The following is a 26,179-nucleotide window of genomic DNA, read 5'->3' on the forward strand; positions in this document are numbered from 1 at the left end:
AGATGTATCAGTAGCCAGGCGGTGCAGGCAATATTAAGAGGCCACGTGAAACATGGGCCTATTTGCCTGCTGAAACCACACCGGATTACTAATGTAAGGCAGTATAGACTCCTGGGTGGGCAAGATGAAATATTGAGAGTGGTGCAGAAATTAGAAAAAGTGGGCATTATAAGACCTGCACACAGCCCATGTAATTCCCCCACATGGCCAATGTGAAAGTTGGATGGCACATGGAGAATGACAGTGGATTACAGAGAATTAAATAAGGTCACGCCACCTGTTCATGTGGCCATACCCAATATTGCCTCCCTATTGGACACGTTGAGTAGGAAGATAAAAACCTACTGTTGTGTCCTAGATTTAGCAAATGCAGTCTTCAGTATCCCAATGGCTGAAGAATCGCATAATTGGTTTATGTTTATGTGAGGAGGCAGGCAGTGGACCTTTCAGGTACTGCCACAGGGGTACGTGCGTTCACCAACATATTGTCATAATCTAGCGGCATGTGACTTGGCTAATTGGAGAAAACCTAACAATGTCAACTTATGTCATTATATTGATGATCTCCTGTTGACATCCAACTCACTGGAGGCAGTAGGACAGGCAGCAGGTTCATTAACTGTCTATTTGCAACAGAGGAGATGGGCTATAAATCCCCAAAAGGTCCAAGGTCTGGGCCTGTCTGTAAACATCCTGTGGATAGTTTGGTCAGAAAAGACCAAAGTGCTACCCAGTGCTGTCATAGATAAGTTTCAGGCGTTCCCAGTCCCTACAACACCAAAGCAGCTGCAAGAGTTTTGAGGCATATTGGGTTATTGGCATTCCTTTATACCTCAGTTTGCACAGCTGCTAAGGCTTCTGTACAGACTCAAAAAAAATAAAAAAATTAAAAAAGGGTCAGCTATGGGACTAGGGGAAAACAGAACAGGACACTTTCCAACAGGCGAAACTGGCAGTTAACCAAACCCAGGCATTGGGTGTATTTGCTCCTACCCTCCCAGCCGAGTTGGACGTTCACGTCACTCAGGATGGCTTTGGCTGGAGCCTGTGGCAATGCCAGAGGTCTGTTCGGACCCCCATAGGTTTCTGGTCTGCAAAGGAGCAGAAGAAAGGTACAGTATGATTGAAAAACAGCTATTGGCTGCCTACTCTGCATTACAGGCAGTAGAGCTGATAACTCAAATGGCTGAAGTTTTACTTAAGACCACTCTGCCGATTCAGGGGTGGGTGAAAGATCTGACCCACCTTCCTAAGACAGGGGTGACCCAAGCAAAAACAGTGGTGTGATAGGTCGCCTACCTCTGCCGGAGTAGTCTGACTTCATCATCATTAGAAGAACTTCAGAAGATCCTATTCCCAGAAGCATATCACAGTGATGCACCATAAGAAACATTGGTCGCTCCACCAGAGAGGAGCCCTGTTCAGGGCCCTCTATCTATTTTTATTTTTGGTGTAATATCCTGCTCTTCCAAACTCTCTTGTATATTTCTTATTTATAACACCTATATATATTGATTTTACAGGGAGGGAAATGTCTGAAAGAATGAGTAAATTAGTGAATTTTTAAAGGAGATGTGTCATGAACTGGGCTTTGACTATTTAGGCCATGAGACTTGTTTTGATAAATCTGATATTCTGAGAGATGATGGGATTACTCAAGTGATTACTGAGGAGCTCCCACTAATCCCAGCTCTGTTGGGTCTGGATGCAGGTTCCCTTGAACATGGTAAAACTCTCCTTTTTTTTTAACTGCCTCTGATGAAGTATGACAGTAATCTGTATCATGTATGGAGAGGAAAGGTAAATGGTTACTCCTGAATAGGTACTTCACATGCCAATAGGGAGACATCCCAGGTATTGCAGGACAGGTTTCATGTTTGCCAGAAGTAACATAGTAAGGGAGTGCTTGAGAGAAGCCCCTCAAGAGAAATGGGGTGCTAGTCCCTATTAAGAGGAGTGCTTGAGAGAAGTATCACCCAGGCTGTACATCTTCCCAAAAGTAATGTGGTGAGTTGGCACTTGAGAGATTCAAGGCCCCAAAGGGAAACTGGAAAGCTTCATTTATTGGTCATTTATTGATAAATGTGTTTCACTATGGTTGCTGGTATTGTAATTTTGTATGTGAGTATTACTATAACGGCGCTGACCTTTTCATTTTTTGTCTCTCCGTGCTGTGTGTATGTGGTAGATCTGCAGTCTGTTAAGCTTTGCTTTTTACTTTTGTAGCTGCAGCAGTGTGTGAAGGCAATTTGTACATTCCAAACATTCCAGACATGGTGGAGTCGGTTGTGGAAATTGCAGAGGAAATTTGTTGAAAATTGTAACAATTGATGGATTGGAGAAATGATTAAAATTATTTGTGGAAACTTGGAATCTGTGGGGAAAAAAAAGAAAAAAGAAAAAAAGAAAAAAAAAAGTAAAGTTCCCATCTTGCTAGGGGATATTGGTTATGGGTTATCCTTGTAGGAATTCAGTGTACAATAGTGCCTTGAGGGAGCCGGCGGACTCCATTATCTAGCAATTTGGGGAGGGACAATTGTCCAGTATAAAGTGTATTTCAATTATTGTGTATTTAGGTTGTTGTGATTGGTTGCAGTTTGCCAAGACAAATTAGTAGTGTGAGGAGAAACCCCAGCACCGCCCCCCATGGCTCGTGAACAGAATGCTCACAGAGATGAAGAGCCTGGGCCCAAGGATCTTGCAAACTACTGTTTTAAAAACAGTGTTACCTGTGGGATGGGGAGGAATATACTAGAAGTGAGAGAATGTCCTTATCTGCAGAGATCCAGGAAACCCGATCTCTCAGAGTTAGCACTGGAAGCCCCCAGGGCTGGAGATGAAACTGAAATTCGGTAGACGTTATCGGTTTTTGTATTTACTAGGGCCACTAAAACCCTTAATTGGTTGAGATTGGTTGGAGAGAAAACTAAAATTTTAAAATGGGGTCTTTCCAAGGCAGGAGAGGTGCCTGGAAGATCGAAGAAAGCTGAGCCAGTTTGTAATGAAAAATGAAAAAATGAGGGATTGATATAGGTTGATTTGTTTAGCAAATAGGGATTAGTTTAAGAACCAATATATTAGTTTTACAAAATTATGCACCATAAGAAACATTGGTCACTCCACCAGAGAGGAGCCCTGTTCAGGAGGGAAAATATCCTATCTCTGATGATAGGAACCCTCCACCTAGACAATCTAATTTGACTAGGGGGATGGTTAGAGCCAGCCAATTGGCAGAACTCTCAGCCATGTGAATGGTATCCTGAATATCTGTACAGATAGTTGGGCTGTGTACTGGGGGCTCACTCTTTGGATTGGACAGAGGGCCACCCAGGAATGGACTGTCCATGCCCAACCAATGTGGGGCAAAGACATGTGGTTAGACCTATGGAATACAGTCAAACACAGGACTATAAGTGTCTACTATATTTTTGGTCATCAGCTCCTACAGTCACTGGGAAATGATGAAGCTGACACGCTGTCCTGAGTTTGATGGATTGAGAATTCACCATCTGAGAACACCGCCCGTTGGTTACATCAGGAGCTATGGCATGTGGGACAAAAGATAATAAGGGCAGCTGCTAAAGCATAGGGACAGCTCATACAGCTACCTGACATTGTCTAGGCATGCTGGGATTGCGACGCTTGCTCTAAGAGGAGACCAAGATCGCTGCCTGAAACAACAGCCCATCTTGCTAGAGGACACAACCCTCTTCTGTGATGGGAAGAGGACTACATTGGGCCCCTTCCTCAGTCTGAGGGAGTGATATATGCCCTGACCTGCATCAATATTGCAAGTAGGCTACTGCAGGCCTATCCAGTACCAAAAGCAAACCAGGCAAAAACCATCAAGGCACTCACTAAACTGATGTCTGACTACAGGACACCTCAAGTCATCCAGAGTAACCAAGGGGCTCATTTTCCTGGTGCAACAATACAGACCTGGGCAGAAGAAAATAACATCGAATGTCGATTCCACCTGCCACATCATCCAACGGGGGCAGGCCTCATTGAATGCTATAATGGTATTCTTAAGGCTGCCCTGAAGACAGACTCCCAGTCTCTGCAGGGGTGGACAAAAGACTGTATGAAACCTTGCAGGACCTGAATGAAAGACCCTGAGATGGCAGACCCAGTGCCCTGAGAATGTTGCAGACAACATGGGTCTTAGGATCCAAATTATGGGCACTGATCATCAGGTAAGACCCCAGATTTGTAATAGAAATAATCTTCTGCTCCCTGACCCTGAGAATTTAGATCCCATAGAGCAAAATGGCCTTGGAAGTGAAGGTAGGACCCAAGTGGTGTGGCCTACTTGCACCTTGGGGGAGATTATTAGAGGTGGGAGGCTCAGTAGTCCCTCCAGTAATATGTACACTGCTTACTTACATTATGGTCAACACTCCAATCTTCATTGCCAAAGGGACCCCCATCATGTCCCAGTGGGGGATCAGGATACCCCCTTTGGTGACTGATATAGTTATGCAGCCGCAGACATCTGGCCAGAAGGTGTGCTACAGGTGGTGAGGACATGCCCCAGTACAAGCCAGGATAGTATTGACCCAGTATAGAAATACAGCCTGTATCTTGCCTTGGATGAGACCAAGACCTTCCCCTCCTGGTACCTCTGAAACATCTGTATTATTCCCCGTGAGTCTTTGAGCCTTCAGGATCATTGGAAGGAGCCAAATGCCATCAAAGCGTTCCAATGTTATTGTCAGATCACGTGCAATACCCAGTGATGGTCTAAGTGGGACTGATGGAGCATAGGACGGATGTGCACCTCACAACCACATGCCTCCAGTAACATCATCGAGCACTGGCCCATAAAAGCATATGGACCACGTAACCAATGGGTGATGTTCTTAGATGGTGAATATTCAATCCATCAAACTCAGGCCAGCGTGTCAGCATCATCATTTCCCAGTGGCTGTAGGAACTGATGACCAGAAATATGGTGGATATGTATAATCCTGTGTTTGACTGTATTCCATAGGTCTAACCACATGTCTCTGCCCCACATTGGTTGGGCATGGACAGTCCATTCCTGGGTGGCCCTCTGTCCAATCCAAAGAGTGAGCCCCCAGTACACAGCCCAACTATCTGTACAGATATTCAGGATACCATCATTAGGTTCCTTGGTTATAACCATCCATACAGCTTGCAGTTCTGCCCCATTGGCTGCTCTAACTATCCCTCTCATCAAACCAGATTGTCTCAGTGGAAGGATGGCATGCTATTGCTCTCCTGCCTGGCTCGCCAAGCGCATAATCAATGAATATTGAGATGTTGTATTTATGAAATAAACAAGAGAGTTAGGCAAAGCAGATTATAATAACACAAAGAGAATAATAGGACACTTACCCATATCCCGGGCTTGCTTATGAAACTCCAGCAAGCAGATCTCTAATAGAGATTCTTCCCCACTGGTAGTCAGCTCTTAAATGGGTCTAGGAGAGGTGGAGCCAGGCTCCACCCCTTCTAGCAGCACAGATGAATTGCCTTCCCATGGCTGATTCATTGCTCTTGTGTTCCTGTGGCTGACTCATTGCTCGCCTCAGGTGATTAATTAGAGGTTCAAGCCATGATTCAGCAGTTCTCATACACTGTCCAACCAGGATGAAGAGACAGACAAAGTGTTCTTCTAGCAGTTGACATAACTCAGGTGATTGGTTGCCCTTGCTCTTCTGGGACACTTCATCTTAACTGATAATCCAGAAAATGGTAGTGAACAGAGCTAAACACAGCTGGCAACCAGTCACCAGTGATGTTCCTCAGGGGTCGTGTCTGGAGCTGGCCCTATACAATATCACTATTGACAATCTGGAAGAGAGGATTGAGTGCAACCTCACTTGTTTGCAGATTACATCCAATTAGGAAAAAGTTTTGATCTGCCTGAGGGTAGGAAGGTCTTACAGAGGGGCTTGTATAGGCTGGATCAATAGGCTGAGGCCAATTGTATGAGATTTAACAAAAGCAAGTGTCAAGTCCTGCATTTTGGTCACAACAATCCCATGCAATGCTACAGGCTTAGGGAAAAGCAGCAGGAAGACTGCGCGAAGGAAAATGATCTGAGGTGTTAACTGACAGCCAGCTGAACATGAGCCAGCAGCATGCCCAAGTTTTCAAGAATGCCAATGGCATCCTGACTTGTATCAGAAATAGTGTAGTCAGCAGGGAGGTGATTGTCCTTCTTTTCTCAGCACTGCTGAGGCCACACTTCAAGTAGTGTTTGGTTTTGTGTCTCGTGGCACAAGAAAAATACTGGGGCCCTGAAGAAGGACAGTGAAGCCAGTGAAGGATCTGGAACACAAGTCTTATGAGGAGGAGGTGAGGGAACTGGGATTGTTTAGTCTGAAGAGTAAACTCAGCAGAGACACAGCTCTCTACACCTACCTGAAAGGAGTTTGTAAGGTGGGGTCAGCCTCTTTTCCCTGTTAGTTAGCAATACAATCAGCACTAAGGGCTTTAAGTTACACCAAAGTAGATTCATTTTAGATAATAGGAAAAATTTATTCTCTGAAAGAGTGGTGAGGTATTGGAATGGGCTGTCTGTGGAGGTGGTAGGGTCAACATTCCCTAAGATTTTCAAGAAAAGTGTACATCTGGCACTGAGTGACATGGTTTAGTGGGCACAGCTGTGATCAGTTCATCGTTGGACTAAGTGATCTTAGTGGTCTTTTCCAACCTTAATGATTCTGCAATTCTATGCACTAACACAGAGTCTTTTCAAAGCATATGACTGTTTTACCCTTGAAATCATACTTTCCTGAATATTTTGTATTCATAATCAGGAAAATTAAGTATCAAAGAAATAAAAACATGTTAGAGTAATGTCTCCCAAAAAACTGTGAAATGCTTACAAAAATACGCAGTGCTAAAGTATGCCTTATTTGGTTTTATGCGAATTTAGCTGGAATAGAACTGGAAGGATTCAATTAAAAACAACTACAAAAAAGCCATTTGCAATGTTTCAAATATAAACCACACACATTTGCTTTGATGAAGCTTGCAGCCCTTTTTATTCACTGCCTGGGAAAACTCAGTTTTTTATCTTTTATTTTTTTCAAGTTCATAAAAGAATATTCAAGGTGTGCAAAGGTCTTCTGTATAACTGCTTAAAAATTTCTATTGAAAAGTCACTGAAACTTCTGCCAGCAGTATCTGTGTGGCCCTCTTAAAATCTCTTCAGTATTCCAACCACCTAATAGTAGCAATCTGAAATTCTGCAGGCACCTGCTCAGTTACAACAGAACCATTTACACCACTTCTATCACACTTATAAAGATTTCCACCAATGACTGCTGATGTCAAGACATCCTATTTTTGGCCAGAGTACCTGAATACATGAGTACATGGAATATCCATATTACATTTATCTTTATACCTATTGCAAGGTCTCCATGCAAGCTCTTCTAGTAGTCACGTATAATCCTATGACCACTCATTGGAGCCTTGCTTCACTTGGGTGATTATTCTCATATGCTCTGGTTATAAAGGTTATAAAGACCAGTGTAAGAAGATGAACTTCTGTACATTCAGCTTTTTTTTGTGGATTTCCTCCCTGTAGGCCAGATTGAAGGACTACAAAGATGAATATGGCCCCATTTCATGTCAAAACCTAGTGAGCAAATTGAGTGTTGTATATAGGGAAACTTGAGGACAAGGGAACTAAAACCTTCTCCTCAAAACAGAGCACTAGATATGTGGTCAAATGACATGGGCTTTATTTCTGATCAGAGAAAAAATCCAGACTGCTAGTGTCAAGGACAAGACACCTTCACTGTCAATCTTGTTCAGAAAATAAGTAAAGGCCTTAGAGCCAGCATATATGGAACAGCATTCCCAACATCTGATGCCATATATACAGTGTTTCATTTAGGCTTAGGCTGGTTGGACCCTGAGACAAACAGCATTAAGAGAAGTCTCCCAGATCAGAGCAATTCTCAGAAGACCACTTTTCGTGGAAACTAATCACCTGTACACAGGACCTAAATGGAGCTGAATCCCAACAAAGAAAGACACAGCAAACACTGTCCCTCTGAAGTGGCTTCCAAGATAAGATTAAGAATGCAGATTGTTGGTTATTTTTTTTTTTGTGTAAGAATCAGTCCCAGTAGAAAATCTCTCACAGTGAATATCACTCAGGTTCTACTTGATTTACACACTGAGTAGCATGGGTAAACTTTGCTTTTTTTTTTTTTTTTTTTTTTTGTATCAGAACTTAACCTGAATGAAGGTAATTGCTTATAATTGTTTTCCCTTTTCCTCATTTTTTTATCAATAATATGTCATAGAACTACGTGTTATGCTAAGTAAAGAATGGAGTAAGTTTCTAAGAAGAAATTTTTCAACCAAGCCTGGCTGAGAAATTAAGAAATGAGTGTCATTTACTACTCTTTAGTAAACATATATATGGCAAGTCTACACACAACAGACTGAGCTGGTATTTTCAAATCCATACTCATTACAGAGATCATAGAAATATGTAAGTTCCTCTTCAATTATTCTTTTTTTTTTTTTTTTTTTTTTTTTTTTTCCCTTTTACTGCTTCACACATTGCCTGTTTGATGGCTTTTCCTGCTGTAGGGAAAGTTCTTCCAAACCTTCCTTATGGTAGTCATTTGCTATAGACACTGGATCTGATCATTTGGTTCTTAGAATTCAAAAAAGAGTTTTGCCCAACTGCTTTTTAACAGCAGTCAGATGATGAAACTCTTTATTATATCTCTGAGAAAAATATGCTTTCATTTAATTGCCTTACAAACCCTGGGCTCTTAGAGACCGGAGAAGAGTAAGTAAGAATCTGAAAATCATTGCTAATGTCAGTTTCTTCTCAAGAGAAAAGTCAATACAATGTAAACTTCACACATTCATAAGCATCATTCAGATGGTTTTGGACAGGTCTTTCTGAAGTTATTTCATTAGCAATGCTTATTGCTTCTCTAAATATCAACTTCTTGCCAGCTCCTAATATTGTAGGCTGCTTTTGTGAACTTACTGCCAGCTGAATGGGAAAATTGCTATACATGCTGCGTACTTTGGGAGTCTGATATATTGGACTGTGTAAAAAGTCATTTCAGAGTTTCAGCAATGGAAAGTACTCATTAAAAATCTGACACGTTAACAGTGGCAATTTACATTTCAGGACTCATTGCACAAAATTTTCAGATCACTCAAACATTCAGAGTTTCTGCTCAAGAGTGTCTGCTAAAAAAGATATATATCAGTTAATAGTACCAAAACAAATGATCATCAAAAATTTCACTAGTGCAAATCGAAACTACTATTGATTAATAAGGTCTGTTTAAGAAGGAAGCTCAGTACAGTAAGCTGAGTGAAGTCAGATTCAGAGTACTGAAGAAAGACCCACAAGAGCATTCTCCAAGGAAAGCAGAGTTTATTTGCCATTAAACATTGGCCTCTTCCTCCCACACTACTAGCATGTGTAAAATGCCAGTGAAGGCAATGGAAATTTACTTGCAGACTTTGCAGTTTACTTCTTATTTGTTTTTCAGATTTATGATTTCTACTTTAAAAGCTACGTGCCTTAGTCTCAATTTCTTGCTTGCTGTATGTTAAATCAAAGTCATGTTCTTGACTTCCATGGACTTGCTCTGTTTGATGTTTCAATTTCATGAATAACAATTTTGAAATAAATTTTATGCAATAATCAGAATCCATGAGACCATCATTCCTTTCACTGTCTGTCCTGAATTTTCTCCTGTGCCTTTGTTCCACACTGCAGCTACTGACTTTCAGTCAAGTGGTTCCAACCTATTGTAACACAATTCTTAAGGAAAACTTGTGCTTCAGTTTATGAATTGGAAATAGATTTTGAAATCATTTTCCTGGATTTGCCCTAGCTCTCTACTTAATTATTGTTTTAATGCTATGGATTGAGCCTTTATTCATGGCCACAAAACATCCTAGTGCTACAAGCTGCTAGCCTGAAGCCTCAATATACACACTTTTCTGACTAAAAAAGTAAAATGACAAGTGGCCATACTACTCTGAGTATGTCCTTCTGGAGCAGACAGAGCTCTCAGCAAACTAACGTGTCTTTTTTTGAACATGGAGGAAAGTTGAGAAGTTGACAGTCTGGAGAAGTTACCACCCTGCTGATAACATATAGTGCAAATGACAGGAAACCTTTCTATAGGCAGACACGTTCGTTTGGCTTTGGGTGGTAGGTCACTACTGAAGTGGTAGAGGTATGCTGGCCTAGGGATAGCTGGAAGTGGAAGTCCTAAGGAACGGGATCACCTGTGACTGATTTAATTTAAAATGATATTAAACAACCAAGTCCAACAGAACATTTAAAAAGTTGAGCATTCTCTACTGCAGCATTAAGTTGCCTTATGTTGCTGCATGAACTGGAAGGTAATTCTCCTGGGACACATGAGCATAGACTAGCTTTAAGACGGAAACTTCTGATTCTTCTTCTATGTTTGCTGTTCTTAATGTTTACTGTTAACAGATTAATCACAAAAGCAACAACTTTTGTGATCCCACTATCCATCACACTGCCTTTTGCTTTAGTGGAGTGGTGCTTGTAATTTTGTTGAAATGGAGTACTGTGAATGCAATTTGATAGAAAAAAAGTCCAGAGAACAAAAGCAGAACCACATTTCTCCACATGAAAATTTGGGAGATTTAAAAAACAAAACAAACATTATTTCTATTACTTTAAGTAGACAATAAATAAATAGATAGATAGATAGATAGATAGATAGATAGATAGATAAGAAAAGCTAACCAAAGATGCTCAGGTTTCTTAATATTATAAGTAAGAATAAAATAAAATCCCAGCAGGTTTGAAATGGCCATTACAAAACAGAAGTGAGAGACTTATATCAAAAACTTCTTTGTTCTTGTACTGCAAAGCACATCATGGAATTGTTCCAAACGTCATCACTCAAAGTAGCACCTTCTCAAGGGTAATTGTTTCATAAGGGAAAGCAAAGAGAATCCACAGCCAGAGTTCAAGTTTCTTACAGAGGGGGTGTCCTTTCACAAAAATGAACAGAAGTTCCTGAACTTCCAAAGGGGTGTTGAGGGAGTAAAAAATCCCTTCCAGTAAAAGAGCAGAGCAAGTCTGTGATCACCTCACGAGGCTGAATGTGTACAAGTCTATGGGGCCAATTGATATGCATCCCAAGTTTCCTGGTGGATTTGGCTGATGTGGTTGCCAAGTCACTCTCCATCACATCTGAAAAGTTGTGGTTGGCTGGTGAAGTCCCTAGTGACTGCAAAAAGGGAAATATCACTCCCATTTTTAAGAAAAGGAGAAAGGAGAACCGGGGAAAGTACAGGCTGGTGAATGTCTGTACCTGAGGACATCATGGAGCAGATCCTCCTGGAAGAGATGCTAAGGCACATGAGAGATGAGAAGTGATCTGAGACAACCAGAAAGACTTCACCAAGGGCACATCATGCCTCACAAATCTGGTGACCTTCTATAATGGAGTGACAGCATCATTGGACTATGGAAGAGCAAGTGGCATCCTGTACTGGAACTTGTGCAAGCATCTGACATAGTGCCACGCCACATCTTTACTTCTAAATTGGAAAGATACAGATTTGAAGGGTGGACTGTTCAGTGGATAATGAATTGGCTGGATGGTCATAGCCAGAGAGTTGTTGCCAGTGGCTCTACCTCTGGGTGGAGGCTGGTCACATGCAGTGTCCCTCAGGGATCCATCTTGGAACAGGTGATCTTCAACATCTTTATCAATGATTTAGACTGTAGGCTTGAGTGTACCCTCAGCGAGTTTGGTGATGACACCAAGCTGAGTAATTTAGTCAGTACAATAGAAAGAAAGCCACTCAGAAGAATCTGGACAGATTTGAAAAGTGAGCCCACGAGAACTTAATGAGGTTCAATAAGGCAAAGTGCAAGGTGTTGCACTTGGGTCAAGGCAGTCCTAGAGATGAGCACAGACTGGGAAATAACTCGTAGAAAGCAGCCCTATTGAGAAGGAGTTGGCCTAGCCCAGGGCCTGCTTGCTGTGAAGCTTCCTGGCTTTTCTCCTATCCCCCTGCGGTAACCAGATGAGTTCGTAAGATCAATGACTTGAACTTCAAACCATGCTGGACCTGTGGTGGTGACTATCTCCCTCTTGTTTCCTACAAAGACTCCTTGCTTCTATTTCCTATCCTTTCTATCATCCTTCTTCCCTTTCCCATCTGCTTGAATGACTAGGATTCGTAATAACTAACATAGGATTCATCAGACTAACATTTGAACTGGTGTTTCTTAATCTCACCTTGGATGTATGTGTATCCCAAAGAACCTCCTCTCCCACCTATAAATTGGAGTGAGATGATTAGGAAGAGCCTTGCTAGGTGATCAAGAGAAGGAATCCTTCTCCTCAGCACAACTGTGAACACACTTGAAATATTGTTTCCTTTTCTGTGCTCCCCAGTAGAGAAAGACATTGACATGCTGCAGTGAATTCAATAAAGAGGTGCTAAAATGACTGGTGGATCAAAGGATTTAATGCACAAGAAGTTTACATAGCTGGGACTGTTCTTTCACAAGAAGGCTTGGGGGTCTCATCAATGAATTCAAATATTCGGTGGGACCATTGAAAAAGATAGTGCTAGGCCCTTCTCAGAGGTGCCAAGTGAAAGAAAGGAAGATAACGGGATCAAACTAAAATAGAGGAAATTCAAGTTAAACATAAGGAAAAGACTGTTTTAGTAGTGTCGTGGTTTTATGATTTTAGTTATCAGTACTCCACAGCATAACATCATGTAGTGCACTGAAAGTTAAAGAGTTAATGCTACAGTTCCATGGATTTTTGACAGTTCTGTGTACCTGTCTCAGAAGATGAGAACTACAGCTCCCAGAAGACTTCACTGTTCTTTCTCCTTTTGGAGGGAAAGATAAAAGTTACTGGTAGTCTTGAGACTTTTTTGTAATTTTCTGCTTGTCACCGTGTTGTGTGCTCCCTTGCCATCTCGCCTTCAGCACTGGGGAAAGACCTTCAGTTTTACAGACTCTCTCATTTAATTGATTTGTTAGCTTCAATTCCTATTATATTGTGTTATCTCCCATTCCAGATCTTATTTATTAACATATTTTCTCCTTTAGCTTGTTACCACTGTTTTGTTTCTAGGCCTATCTTCCTACATTTTCCCAATTCCTTTTCCCATGGATCTCCCCACCCCATTAGTCACAGACCCAGTCTAGACTGGGCCAGAAACATGTCGAGTATAAGGGTGATCAAACACTAGAACAGGTTGTCCAGGTAACATGTACAATATACATTCCTGGAAACATTGAAAACCAAGCTGGACAAGGCCCTGGAAAACCTGCTCCAGCTGACCAAGCTGTCAACAGGAGCTGGGTTATGTGGTCTGGGGGGGTCCCTTCCAACCACAGCCATTCTGTGATAGAACTTCCAGCTGGTAACACCAGACTCCTTGACAACAGAAGTAGTAACAGATGCTAGGACTTATCATTGCTTCTATGTTGGTAATTCAGTAGTCTCATACCCCTGCTATCTTCCATGAAAAGCTACAGAAGTATTTTGGTGTTCTTTCTTTTATCATACAAAGTCATGGCAGTCATGCAATATATGTTTGTTGGTCCTATGAAAAAAACTATTGTTGCAGAAAGGGAATTCAGAAGTCTTACTCATTTCCATGTATTCTGGAGTCAGCCCAGTGAAAGGTTCCAATCTGTAGTCAAGATCCCACTGCTGAGGGTCCTTTGGTTGGTTGGTGTCCATTTCCTTTGGTTCAGTTCTTTCATCCTTCATCTTCCTGAAAAGCTTCTTTAATTTCCTGAGGAGCAAAAGGTAAGGCCAAATCTTTTTTCCTTTATTTTTATTTTTTTTTATTTCCCCAATATGATCTGTCCTAAATCTTTGTACTAGAACATAAAATGAATATCACGTTGCTTTGGTGCCACAAAGGCTTATTGCCAGTTAACAGGATGCTGAATGAAGTGGTTGCTGTGTTCCTGTATCAGAAGAAAGTTACAACACCATAATATGCTATGATAAAGTTGAACCCCGTACTTCATAGTAATGACTTGTCTCTAGATACATATTGAACAAACGTATTTCTGAAGCTTAAGCACCTTGGTCTTAAATAATAGTAGTAGTTAGTAATGTACATCTCCTTCAAGAAGGAAAAACAGGCAAAAAAAATCCTGGAAGGTAATGTAAAATCTTCATACTTCATATGTTGCACAGGTGCACTTTTCTCTCAACATGAAATTTGGAAAATTCCATATAGTTGTGGTCAAAATGACTGAATGTATATCTCTGTACAGACTCAAAAAAATAAAAATAAAAAAAGGGCCAGCTATGGGACTGGGGGAAAACAGAACAGGACACTTTCCAACAGGCGAAACTGGCAGTTAACCAAACCCAGGCATTGGGTGTATTTGCTCCTACCCTCCCAGCCGAGTTGGACGTTCACGTCACTCAGGATGGCTTTGGCTGGAGCCTGTGGCAATGCCAGAGGTCTGTTCGGACCCCCATAGGTTTCTGGTCTGCAAAGGAGCAGAAGAAAGGTACAGTATGATTGAAAAACAGCTATTGGCTGCCTACTCTGCATTACAGGCAGTAGAGCTGATAACTCAAATGGCTGAAGTTTTACTTAAGACCACTCTGCCGATTCAGGGGTGGGTGAAAGATCTGACCCACCTTCCTAAGACAGGGGTGACCCAAGCAAAAACAGTGGTGTGATAGGTCGCCTACCTCTGCCGGAGTAGTCTGACTTCATCATCATTAGAAGAACTTCAGAAGATCCTATTCCCAGAAGCATATCACAGTGATGCACCATAAGAAACATTGGTCGCTCCACCAGAGAGGAGCCCTGTTCAGGGCCCTCTATCTATTTTTATTTTTGGTGTAATATCCTGCTCTTCCAAACTCTCTTGTATATTTCTTATTTATAACACCTATATATATTGATTTTACAGGGAGGGAAATGTCTGAAAGAATGAGTAAATTAGTGAATTTTTAAAGGAGATGTGTCATGAACTGGGCTTTGACTATTTAGGCCATGAGACTTGTTTTGATAAATCTGATATTCTGAGAGATGATGGGATTACTCAAGTGATTACTGAGGAGCTCCCACTAATCCCAGCTCTGTTGGGTCTGGATGCAGGTTCCCTTGAACATGGTAAAACTCTCCTTTTTTTTTAACTGCCTCTGATGAAGTATGACAGTAATCTGTATCATGTATGGAGAGGAAAGGTAAATGGTTACTCCTGAATAGGTACTTCACATGCCAATAGGGAGACATCCCAGGTATTGCAGGACAGGTTTCATGTTTGCCAGAAGTAACATAGTAAGGGAGTGCTTGAGAGAAGCCCCTCAAGAGAAATGGGGTGCTAGTCCCTATTAAGAGGAGTGCTTGAGAGAAGTATCACCCAGGCTGTACATCTTCCCAAAAGTAATGTGGTGAGTTGGCACTTGAGAGATTCAAGGCCCCAAAGGGAAACTGGAAAGCTTCATTTATTGGTCATTTATTGATAAATGTGTTTCACTATGGTTGCTGGTATTGTAATTTTGTATGTGAGTATTACTATAACGGCGCTGACCTTTTCATTTTTTGTCTCTCCGTGCTGTGTGTATGTGGTAGATCTGCAGTCTGTTAAGCTTTGCTTTTTACTTTTGTAGCTGCAGCAGTGTGTGAAGGCAATTTGTACATTCCAAACATTCCAGACATGGTGGAGTCGGTTGTGGAAATTGCAGAGGAAATTTGTTGAAAATTGTAACAATTGATGGATTGGAGAAATGATTAAAATTATTTGTGGAAACTTGGAATCTGTGGGGAAAAAAAAGAAAAAAGAAAAAAAGAAAAAAAAAAGTAAAGTTCCCATCTTGCTAGGGGATATTGGTTATGGGTTATCCTTGTAGGAATTCAGTGTACAATAGTGCCTTGAGGGAGCCGGCGGACTCCATTATCTAGCAATTTGGGGAGGGACAATTGTCCAGTATAAAGTGTATTTCAATTATTGTGTATTTAGGTTGTTGTGATTGGTTGCAGTTTGCCAAGACAAATTAGTAGTGTGAGGAGAAACCCCAGCACCGCCCCCCATGGCTCGTGAACAGAATGCTCACAGAGATGAAGAGCCTGGGCCCAAGGATCTTGCAAACTACTGTTTTAAAAACAGTGTTACCTGTGGGATGGGGAGGAATATACTAGAAGTGAGAGAATGTCCTTATCTGCAGAGATCCAGGAAACCCGATCTCTCAGAGTTAGCACTGGAAGCCCCCAGGGCTGGAGATGAAACTGAAATTCGGTAGACGCTATCGGTTTTTGTATTTACTAGGGCCACTAAAACCCTTAATTGGTTGAGATTGGTTGGAGAGAAAACTAAAATTTTAAAATGGGGTCTTTCCAAGGCAGGAGAGGTGCCTGGAAGATCAAAGAAAGCTGAGCCAGTTTGTAATGAAAAATGAAAAAAATGAGGGATTGATATAGGTTGATTTGTTTAGCAAATAGGGCTTAGTTTAAGAACCAATATATTAGTTTTACAAAATGAATCCACAAATTCCATAAATAGTTTAAAAACTTTCCATTTCAACTTTAGTGGGTGAATAGTCTTTTTTCCCTCGATAATTTGCACTGGGAACATAATACAATAATCTTTTGCCTCAAAACATACGAAGACATTTTCCGTAGGGTCCACACACATTGTTTTTTAAAAGTAGCTCACTATGGCCTAATAAGCAGTGGAAATCTTCCAAACTAGGTAAAAGTGGATGGAAGTGGATCGAACAGTGATGGTGAAAAAATGGGAAGAAGTAAAGACAGAAAATCCCCAGAATCCAGACACCGCAGATGAATGCATATTTCTATCAAATGCTTTTAAGGTTATTCTTTCTGTTAATGCTTTTTCTTTTGTAGAAAACTAGTAAATTTTAGAGTGAGAAAACTAGATAGAAATTAAGTAGCTGGAGCACCTTTATCTAGAGAAGAAGGAAGTTCAGTGACTCAGATTCTCCTGTTTGCTGCTCTGGGGAAAGAGCACTGAGAGTGTGATGTTTTCTTCATATTCCTGCAGTATGTGCACATAATGAAAGAACTTCTCATATTAATGGGCAGAGGATACAAGAAGAAGGCAAGAAGAGAATCAAAGTACTTAAATTTCACATCCTCATCTACAAGTCATTCTTTGCTGGTCTACCCAAAATTCCTAAATTCTATGGAAGCTTCAGCTTTGTTTGTTAAGTATTGAGTTAAAAAAAAAAAAAAAAAAAAAAAAAAAAAAAAAAAAGGCAGCAAGTTACCCCATTAATTAAGAATAATTTTTGGTGAAATGCAACATACAACATGGCAGCTATGGTGTGGCTTTAAATTGATTTCATTATCTCTTGGCATTCTCATCCATCATAGTTAAGAGCTTTCTGAAATTAGTGACAGAGACTAATGTTGATTAAGAGGCCAAAATTGCTGTTACACTGAAATAAAAAGGAATTTTGTGATTGACTTTAATAGGACCAGGATTTTTCCTAGAGAGTATATCATCAAGGTCGTGGACAGAGAGTAATAAAATATATTTTTTATTTTATTTTATCTCGTGGGGTTTTTTTGTTTTCTTTTTTTGTTTGTTTTCTTGTTATTTTTTCTTTTTTGTTTTCTTTTTTGTTTTGTTTTGTTTTTTTTTGTTTTCTTTTCCTTTTTGCTTTGTTTTCTGCTTTTTTGTTTTCTTTTTTTTTCTGTGTTTGTGCGTGTGTGTGTTTGCTTCTTATTTTTATTTATATTTTTTTTTCCCCAGCAAGTTGAGAAATTCAGAGCAGAAGAAAAGTACTTTAGTTTAAGGTTCTTCAGACCTGCAGCAGGACAATTTGCATGGAAAAAGAAAAAGAATTATGGTGTGTGACAAATCTGAGTGAACCATTGGATAGTAATGTCCGTAGAACTTCTGAATTTCAGCTCCAATAATTCTAACACTGTTACGTTAATCTAACTGTTGTGGTATTCTTCAATGCAGAAATGGGAAAAGAAATTGTGGAAAGGTTTAAAACACCAGCAAGTCACGTCTTTCAGGTCTTGCTGATTGGCAGCACAGCCTTCAGGTGTGTCAGCCAATCCTCCCACTTCGCATCATCAGCAAACTTGATGAGGGTGGCCATTATCCCTTCATCAAGGTCACTGATGAAGATGTTGAGCAAGACCGAACCCAGCACCGACCCCTGAGGAACACCGCTATTTACAGGTCTCCAACCGGACTCTGCACCGCCAACGATGACCCTCTGTGCTCTGCCAGTCAGCCAGTTCTCAACCCACCTCACTCTCCACTCATCTATCCCACACTTCCTCAGCTTTGTTATAAGGATGTCGTGGGGGACAGTATCAAATGCCTTGATGAAATCAAGGTAAACTACATCCATTGCTCTCCCCCCATCCACTCAGCCAGTGACAACATTGTAGAAGGCTACCAGGTTGGTCAAGCACGACCTCCCCCTGATGAACCCATGCTGACTACTCCTGATAACCCCCTTTTCTTCCAGTTGTCTGGAGATGGCATCCAGCACAAGCTGTTCCATCACCTTTACAGAAACGGAGGTGAGGTTGACTGGCCTGTAATTACTTGGATCTTCCTTTGAAGACCGGAATGACATTGGTTATCCTCCAGTCTTCAGGAACCTCCCCCATTCTCCAAGACTGCTCAAAGATGATTGAGAGAGGTTCAGCAATCAGCTCTGCCAGCTCCCTCAGCATCCATGGATGCATCCCGTCGGGTCCCACAGATTTGTGAACATTGGTGTTGCCTAGGCGCTCTCGGACTGCCTCTTCCCTGACTGAAAGGAAGTCTTCCATTCCCCGGACCCTCTCACTAACCTCCAGGGCCTGGGATTCCTGAGGGGGAGCTTTTTCTCTGAAGACAAAAGCAAAGCAGGCATTCAGTATCTCCGCCTTCTCAGCATCCCCCGTTACCAGAACACCCTCCTGTAGGGTAGTAGGGGAGCCACATTCTCCCTAGTCTTCCTTTTATTGTTAACATACTTTAAAAAGCCTTTTTTAATTATCCTTTATCACAGAAACATAACGAGAAAAGGCAAGTGTGTGTTCCAATGACCCTGAACAATACAGAACTGCTATGTGAAGTTTAATTCCATAGCTTTTGAGTCAGCACTGACAAGCCATAAGGAACACCTCAAATGATGGTTCCCAACTGCTTGAGCATTTGATGTGCTAGAGGCATAATGAATGGCTGCTGCTAATAAACTCAGTCTTTAGTCTGAGTAGTTGTATTTTTTTTTTTTTTTTTTTTTTTTTCAGTTGAAAGAGGTAGAAAATGGGAGTAAGGCTTTGTGATCTTCAGCAAATCAATTAAACTTTTCTGGGTTTTATGACAAGTAAAATATGAAGATTTTCTGGCAATAAATTCAGAAATCTTTGGATTTTGATAAAGAAGAAAACCTTTTTGATCTGGGTCACTATATAGTTTAGCAGAGAGATAATTCCATGTTATAGACACCTAGAGGACAATTCCAGATTATGAAGAATAAATCACCATTTATGATGTCCCTTCCACCTTTCCATATGTGTAATGCTGATTGCAACACTTAACACTCTGACCTCAGTGAAAATGCAGGGAGGCAATGGAAGAATTCATCTTATTTAAAGTGTCTCTCAGTCACTTCCGAACAGACACTAAGTAAAGGATAAAAATCACAGCTGCTAAAACTGGAGATAGAAAAGAGTGATCCATCTTTCTGCTACAGGACAATTTGTTGCACTGCACTGCCTGAATGAAAGTAGACACTGGGAAATGGAAGAAGAACCCTATTATTACACTATACCTTGGGAAGAAAACAAAAGCAGAAAACCCTTAATGGTAGATGAAGAATTGTCTAACGTAGGAGATGAGGTTAGACAGGAATCTCATGATCAAGCAGAAGAGGTAGCAGAGCAGAATAAAACAGAATGTATTACGAAAGCAGGCAAGGAAGCCAGAGGCTAGAGAATGGTTTGTGTTTATGTACATACCTGTTGCATCTTCTAACAGAAGCAGGCATAGATAGAACATATGACAAACAGACATGCTAGAAACCATGTCTGCGCAACAGATAAGCATGTCTGGAGTTCCTATTGGTCTGTATTCATATGTGCCTAGCATCTTTGTGGCCAGCCCTCTGAAAATCTGTCTCATCCATACTGAAAGTGTGTCTCTGAGTGTTTTTGAGTGCAGGACAGTGACTGAGCGCACCCTTGGCAAGTTTGCTGATGAAGCTGAGTAGTGTAGTTGATACAGCAGAAGGAAAGGATGTCATCCAGAGGGACCTTGTGAACATAATGAGGTTCAATGAAGTAAAGTGCAAGGTTTTGCATCTGGGTTTAGGTAATACCAGATACGTATACAAACCAGGAGAAAAAATCCTCAGCCGCCCTGCAGAGAAGGACTTAGGAGTCTTGGTTGATGAAAAAGATATCATGAGCCAGCAGTGTGCACTTGCAGCCCAGAAAGCCAATGTTGTCCTGGGTTCCATCAGAAGAGGAGTGGCCTGCAGGGCAAGTGAAGTAATTATGCCCCTTGCAGCCTTGGTGAGGCTCCAGCTGGAGTACTGTGTCTACATCTGGGGCCTCCAAAACAGGAAAGATGTGGAACTTTTGGAGAGGGTCCAAGAAGAGCAATAAAGAGGATCCAAAGAGGTGCTGGAGCACCTCTCCTACAAAGACAGGCTAAAGGAATTTGTCTTCTTTAGCTGGGAAAAGAAAAGGCTGCAGGGGAATTCACTGCAGCCTTCCAGTGTTTAAAGGGAGTTTATAAACGTGAGGGAAATCAACTTTTTACATAGGTAGATAGTGATAGAACAAGGGAGATTTGTTTTAAATTAAAGGAAGGAAGACTTAGATTAGGTGTCAGGGGGAAGTTTTTTACAGAGAGAGTGGTAAGGTGCTGGAACAGGTTGCCCAGAGGGGTTGTGGATGCCCCATCTCTGGGGGTGTTTAAGTCCAGGTTGCATGGGGCCCTGGGCAGCCCCAGTCCTGGTCTAGGACTCAATCTGGCAGTTGGTGAAGTTGTTAAGGTCCCTTCCAACCCAAGCAGAAATGAATTGTTAATTTAATGAGCTCAATTGCTCAGTAAAGCACAGCGCTCCCCCTGTTGTAAATAATTCCAGTGATAAGATATATAGATATATATTGATTTTGATTTGCATGAGAATACAGAGCAGCAAAGGAAAACCAGATGTGTTTATTTCATGATGACAAGGTGACTGAAATGAAGTATTTAGCTGGGAAGGAGAGGATGAAAGCACGACTGTTTTTAAACTCCTACTCAGTTTTTTTTTAAAAAAAGAGGTCACTATAAGTTGGAGTCAGCAGTGAGAAAGCAGAAAGCAGAGAAAAATGGGATGAAATTTCCACTAACAGATGTAGTCTTGGAATTGAGAAACAGTTTGACAATAGTATTCTGTTTTGACTGAATCAGCCTCTGTTTTCATGAATCAAAGATAATAAATACAGTATTTTTAACATCATAAAATTCTCATTAGAAAAGTCCAGTCAAGTAAGTTTTTTGCGGAAAAAACATCACACCAGGTTTACACTGAGGATTTTTTAAGCCTTCAACATGTCAGATATTTTGGGAACAACTTGCCACTCTTTTATCAAAATAAACCGCAAACTCAATGAGGTGTAGACAGAAAACAGGCGTTCCTTGTGAACTTTGATGCAAGAATAAATAAACCATCCATAATGCATATTTGATTTGTTTGGGAAGTTTTTCTCTACATTTAAATTACTGTTAAACTATCTTGACAGGAAAGGGGAGGTAAAGGGCTCACTTTTTAAGTAGTTCATAACCTTCTAAGCATCACTCATTTTGGTGTCTCATTAGTATCATCAATGCCTTCAGTAGTGTGAGAATCCTTCTTATTTTTTTTTTGGCTCAAAGCTTGCTTCCTGAGGTTTTTCTTGTGATAAGACTCTGAGTGACTTGTCAAGGAGGCAACTGATGGGTGCTAACTGTGTGACAATCGATATTGCTTTGGGAACATTTGCAAGCCCCTTCCCCCAGAGCTGCTTGCTCTGTAGAAGAGCGGAAGAGAGTGCTCAGCAGTGTTCACTGGTGGAAGATCTGGCCTGTGGCCAAACCGCTCCAGCTAAGTATGGAAGGCTGGGGGATGATACCATTGTATCTTGCGAAGGCAAGATGCAAGTTGGTGCCTCCCTGCTTCCTCTTATTTGCTGGCAAGGCCAGAAAGATAAGAACAAAGGAGATTCCTGCTGAGATCCCAGAGCCAGAAGCTGCCACTGCAAGGAGAACTGACTCAACCACCTTGGGTTTGAGCTGTCACTCAAAGGAGAGCTGATTCGACCACTTTGGATTTGTGCTGTCACTCCAAAAACAGCTGACTCAACCACTTTGAAGCATTGAAAAAGGGCCATCATCACCATGGTCGTCATTGGCAACAGGACAACTCTGCCTGACGACCCACCGCTACTGAAGATCAAAGACTGAACTATGAACCACGCTGGATCCATGGTGGTGACTATCTCCCTCTTGCTGCCTATAAAGACCCCTTGCTTCTTCTTTTCTATCTTTTCTATTGCCCTCCTTCCCTTCCCCCATTACCCTAATTCATAATAGTGTCCGTTCTCCCCTTCCCCATTTCCCCTGATTAAGATTTGTAATAAACTGGTTGGACCAACATTTGAACCGTTGCTTCTTAATCTCACGCCGGGTATATAGATAATAAAAGAAACTCCTCTCCCTCCTATAAATTGGAGCGAGACAAGTAGTGATGTGATTCAACAGCTATGTAAACTAATGAAAATAGTCTAACTTCACTGGGGCTGAGGTATGTACCTAAGCCAGACTCTTCACCTAATACAATTCACAGAGCACTGCCATCAATAGGGATGATGCACTTAACAGAAACAAAACCGCTTAAGAGGCAGGAGCAGGACATTCTCAGTGGATTTTCCTACCTGAAGATCCCCTTGGCACTGCAGACACACAAAGAGAGATTTCACATTGTGTTTGGAGCACATGACACTGTGCAGGGAGCACCATGTTTTAGTTAGCTGCTGAATAGCACAGTGTTATCTCCCATATTCTCTGCCTCCTCTGTCATTCACAGGGACATAGAGGCAAATTAGAAGTGTGTGGACTTCACATGTAAACCTTTAAAACAGTCATAGATCAAGTAATATATTTTAATACCTTTTAGAAACTTGCTTTTCTCCAGACCATTTCTCCTCTACCTTATACTAATTTGTATTCAGTGCTGCTACCATGAAAGCTTCTCTAAAAACTCACAAGTGATCTATCATGCCTTCTCTGTTTTCCCAGGTTTCTAAGATGAATTTAGATAAATTATGTAGTATATTCAATCATTTTCTTTCAGACATTTACTGCAAATATAGCCAATCATTCAACATAAAATATAGTCATTCCATCACAATCGAAATATGATTTATCATCACATTCAATTAGAAACCACTGAAGTCAGTGGTAAAACACCCACTCAGCTGAATAAAGATCAAGCCTGTAATTTACTGTGTCATAGGAATAAAGTGTGGAAACAGATAATGCTGGGATACGCACGGGATTCCAATTTCAAACAGATTGTTTTGAATCAATTGTTTTCCAAGCATAATGATGCTAAGCTGAATACAGAGTTCCATCAAACAGCCTCCTGGAGCACACTGTAATTAAACAAAAATGTAGAGTGTGAAGGAAATAAGACAATTAATTTAAAAGTATCCACTTAGGAGAGTCCATATGAGCCCCCTCTAAACCTGCACAAATTTCTGCACATGTGCAGAACTCATTCATCAATGCAATCTATCCTTAACAAGGTATTTTAACTCTACTCATAAAACCACATTACAGAAAATACGCAAAGCAGTGAAATAGTTAATTGTGCCCCTGGGCTACATATTTGCTTTTCAAATATTTACTGTATAATCAATGTAATAACCATAATGCAGTATCACCAATACTCTTCCAACCTGATGTCACCCAAGGGAAGAGGAAATCTTCAATCTTTCAAAGGCTTATGCATAAACTCTGCAATAAAACCCTGGGTATGTCTGTTGCCTTTCAAGGGGATACTCACAGCAGTACTAAAGGAAAGTTTGGGGAAAGTTTTATGGATTTGTACTAAATGGCCGTTGTTTTAGGCTATTAAAATCACTAGGTTTCTGGTAATTTATGGAATAAGAACCCAGGCTAGTACGACCACAGGCTTTGGAAGGGTCTTCATGACATCATATAACGTTTGCATCTTAGTGACTGTAAAACAGATAAATTGTGAAGCCTCACCTAAGAAGGATGTCAAAACTGCAGAAAAAGACAACATACAACTGACAGAGGGAAAACTGGGGGTATATTCATTTATGTTGAAGTTTTAACAAATTGATAAACTAGTTCTCAGTAAGTGTTCTATTTTTCCCTCACTGTCTGGATTCCACTGAAGCACTGTAAATGCACCTGCTTCAATTATTTCTTTTTTCAGTTTCTTGTGTACTTACTTCTTCCATTCGGTAACCATCAAACACATACACATAATGACCAGGACGGCCAACAAATCTGAAAGTGATGACAATATAAAATAAAGAAATAAAAAGTTAACTTCAGCAACATAACTGTTATTTCATAATAGCTAAAACACTTCAGAACTGGATGCTTCAATTAATGAAATGTAAAAGACTGAAAACTTCAATTATTTGAATTTTTTTTCAAAGTGTTATACCTATACACTTTTCCTACTACATATTGACAAAATAATTCTACTAGAATATTTTTCTGTGCTAAGAACAAAATTCTCTCTGCCTTGATTGGAGATCACAGATGAAACTGGAAATATGTATTCTAAATCACATGCTCTTGGCATCTGAGTAATGCCCTGAAAGGAGGACATTATTACACATCTATGAATAATCAAGGTTCTTCTGACTAAATTGGGTCAATGTTCTTTTCACTGAATTCGGAGAAACAATGAAATCGACTTTATTATGACCATATGACACCAAAAAATGGTTAGAAAAGAGAGAAGTCAGAAATATTTTTCATTAATGTTTTATAATATTTACATCTTCTGGTAAATTTTATCATTGATTTTTAAATGAATGATGCTGCATAGGATTAGTGAACAATATAGATTAACTAACTTTAGAGCCCCCAAAAGGAATGTAAATTGATACAAAGTAGAATTCAGATGATGCTTTTCATACTTTTGCTGAAGTTTTAGCAAACAGTTATTTTAAGTTTCCCATTCAAAAGCATGTGAAATGCTGTGAATAATTGCATCCCAAAGGAAAATGATCCTAGACCCATAGGAAGTAACACTTCATTTAGCAGAAGAGCTGAATTAGTTTTTTGGTCAATCAGTTTATTTGCCAAAATATTCAACTTCCAGTTGACTATGTTGTAATTTAACTTGGGTTAATAGTGCAAAATGTGAAGAAAGTAATAGGGAAAATAGATCCAAAATTTTAAACCAAACTGGAACACAGTGGTTCATGAAAAAATTTCCAAAAGTTGAAAAGTGAACACAAGTGAGAATTAACATTCATTCACAGACCCCCATTTTTACACTGAAAGAAATTAGTTTCTAAGCTGTGGGTTATTCTTAGTACGAAAACTAAAACAACTGCATTTCAGAACAATGCTCTACTTTGAAGAAAATGAACAGCAGTTAAAGTAGCACTTAACGTCAGGCCCTCTCATTCAAGAGGTAGGCTTAGACAATTTTTGTTATAATTGGTGAGGGTGGCCCAAATCAAAATTAGTTAGGTGGGTCTTTGTATTTTTGAACACAAATCCAAATCTGTGTTCATGTCTGTATGCACATCTTTCTATCCATCTATCCATATATAAATACACAAAAGACATTTGTCCTACCTTCCTTTAAAAAAGGCAACATAAAAAATTGGTGCATATGAATTCACAAACTTCAATAGGAATGCCTTCAAAATCAGTCTCTCCTCAAAAGTTTTCTCTGTTTTTGGCATCTCTGGAGAAGTTAAAAAAGAAAAAAAAAAAAAAAAAAAAAAAAAGAAAGAAAGAAAGAAAGAAAGAAAAAAAAAAATTAAAAAAAAAAAAGAAAGCAGCAAACCAGAGAAATTAATTAATCAGTTAGTAAATATGTAAACATCCATGATATCCCCAAATACAATACTAAACTACAAACTTCAGATTCACACTGTTTTTTTATTTCATCATTTTAATTTCTTTTAAAGCACTTTAACT

The 26,179-nt window shown here is 40.3% G+C and overlaps 1 protein-coding gene across 1 annotated transcript in view; it reads right to left on the minus strand.

Annotated features, from left to right (window-relative positions):
• Nucleotides 1-26,179, minus strand: part of ANO2 (anoctamin 2) — a 160,916-nt gene that overhangs the window by 13,486 nt on the left and 121,251 nt on the right. Inside the window, exons 18-21 of the mRNA XM_042889949.1 lie at nt 25,832-25,943; nt 24,460-24,517; nt 23,531-23,631; nt 13,643-13,791 (exon numbers count right to left, since the gene is read on the minus strand). Of these exons, the coding sequence (XP_042745883.1) occupies nt 13,643-13,791; nt 23,531-23,631; nt 24,460-24,517; nt 25,832-25,943 (420 nt within the window). The remainder of the gene's footprint in view (nt 1-13,642; nt 13,792-23,530; nt 23,632-24,459; nt 24,518-25,831; nt 25,944-26,179) is intronic.

The sequence above is a fragment of the Lagopus leucura genome, unplaced genomic scaffold, assembly GCF_019238085.1.
Source record: "Lagopus leucura isolate 7727_CA_CO unplaced genomic scaffold, USGS_WTPT01 Super-Scaffold_100159, whole genome shotgun sequence".
Classification (NCBI taxonomy): Eukaryota; Metazoa; Chordata; class Aves; order Galliformes; family Phasianidae; genus Lagopus; species Lagopus leucura.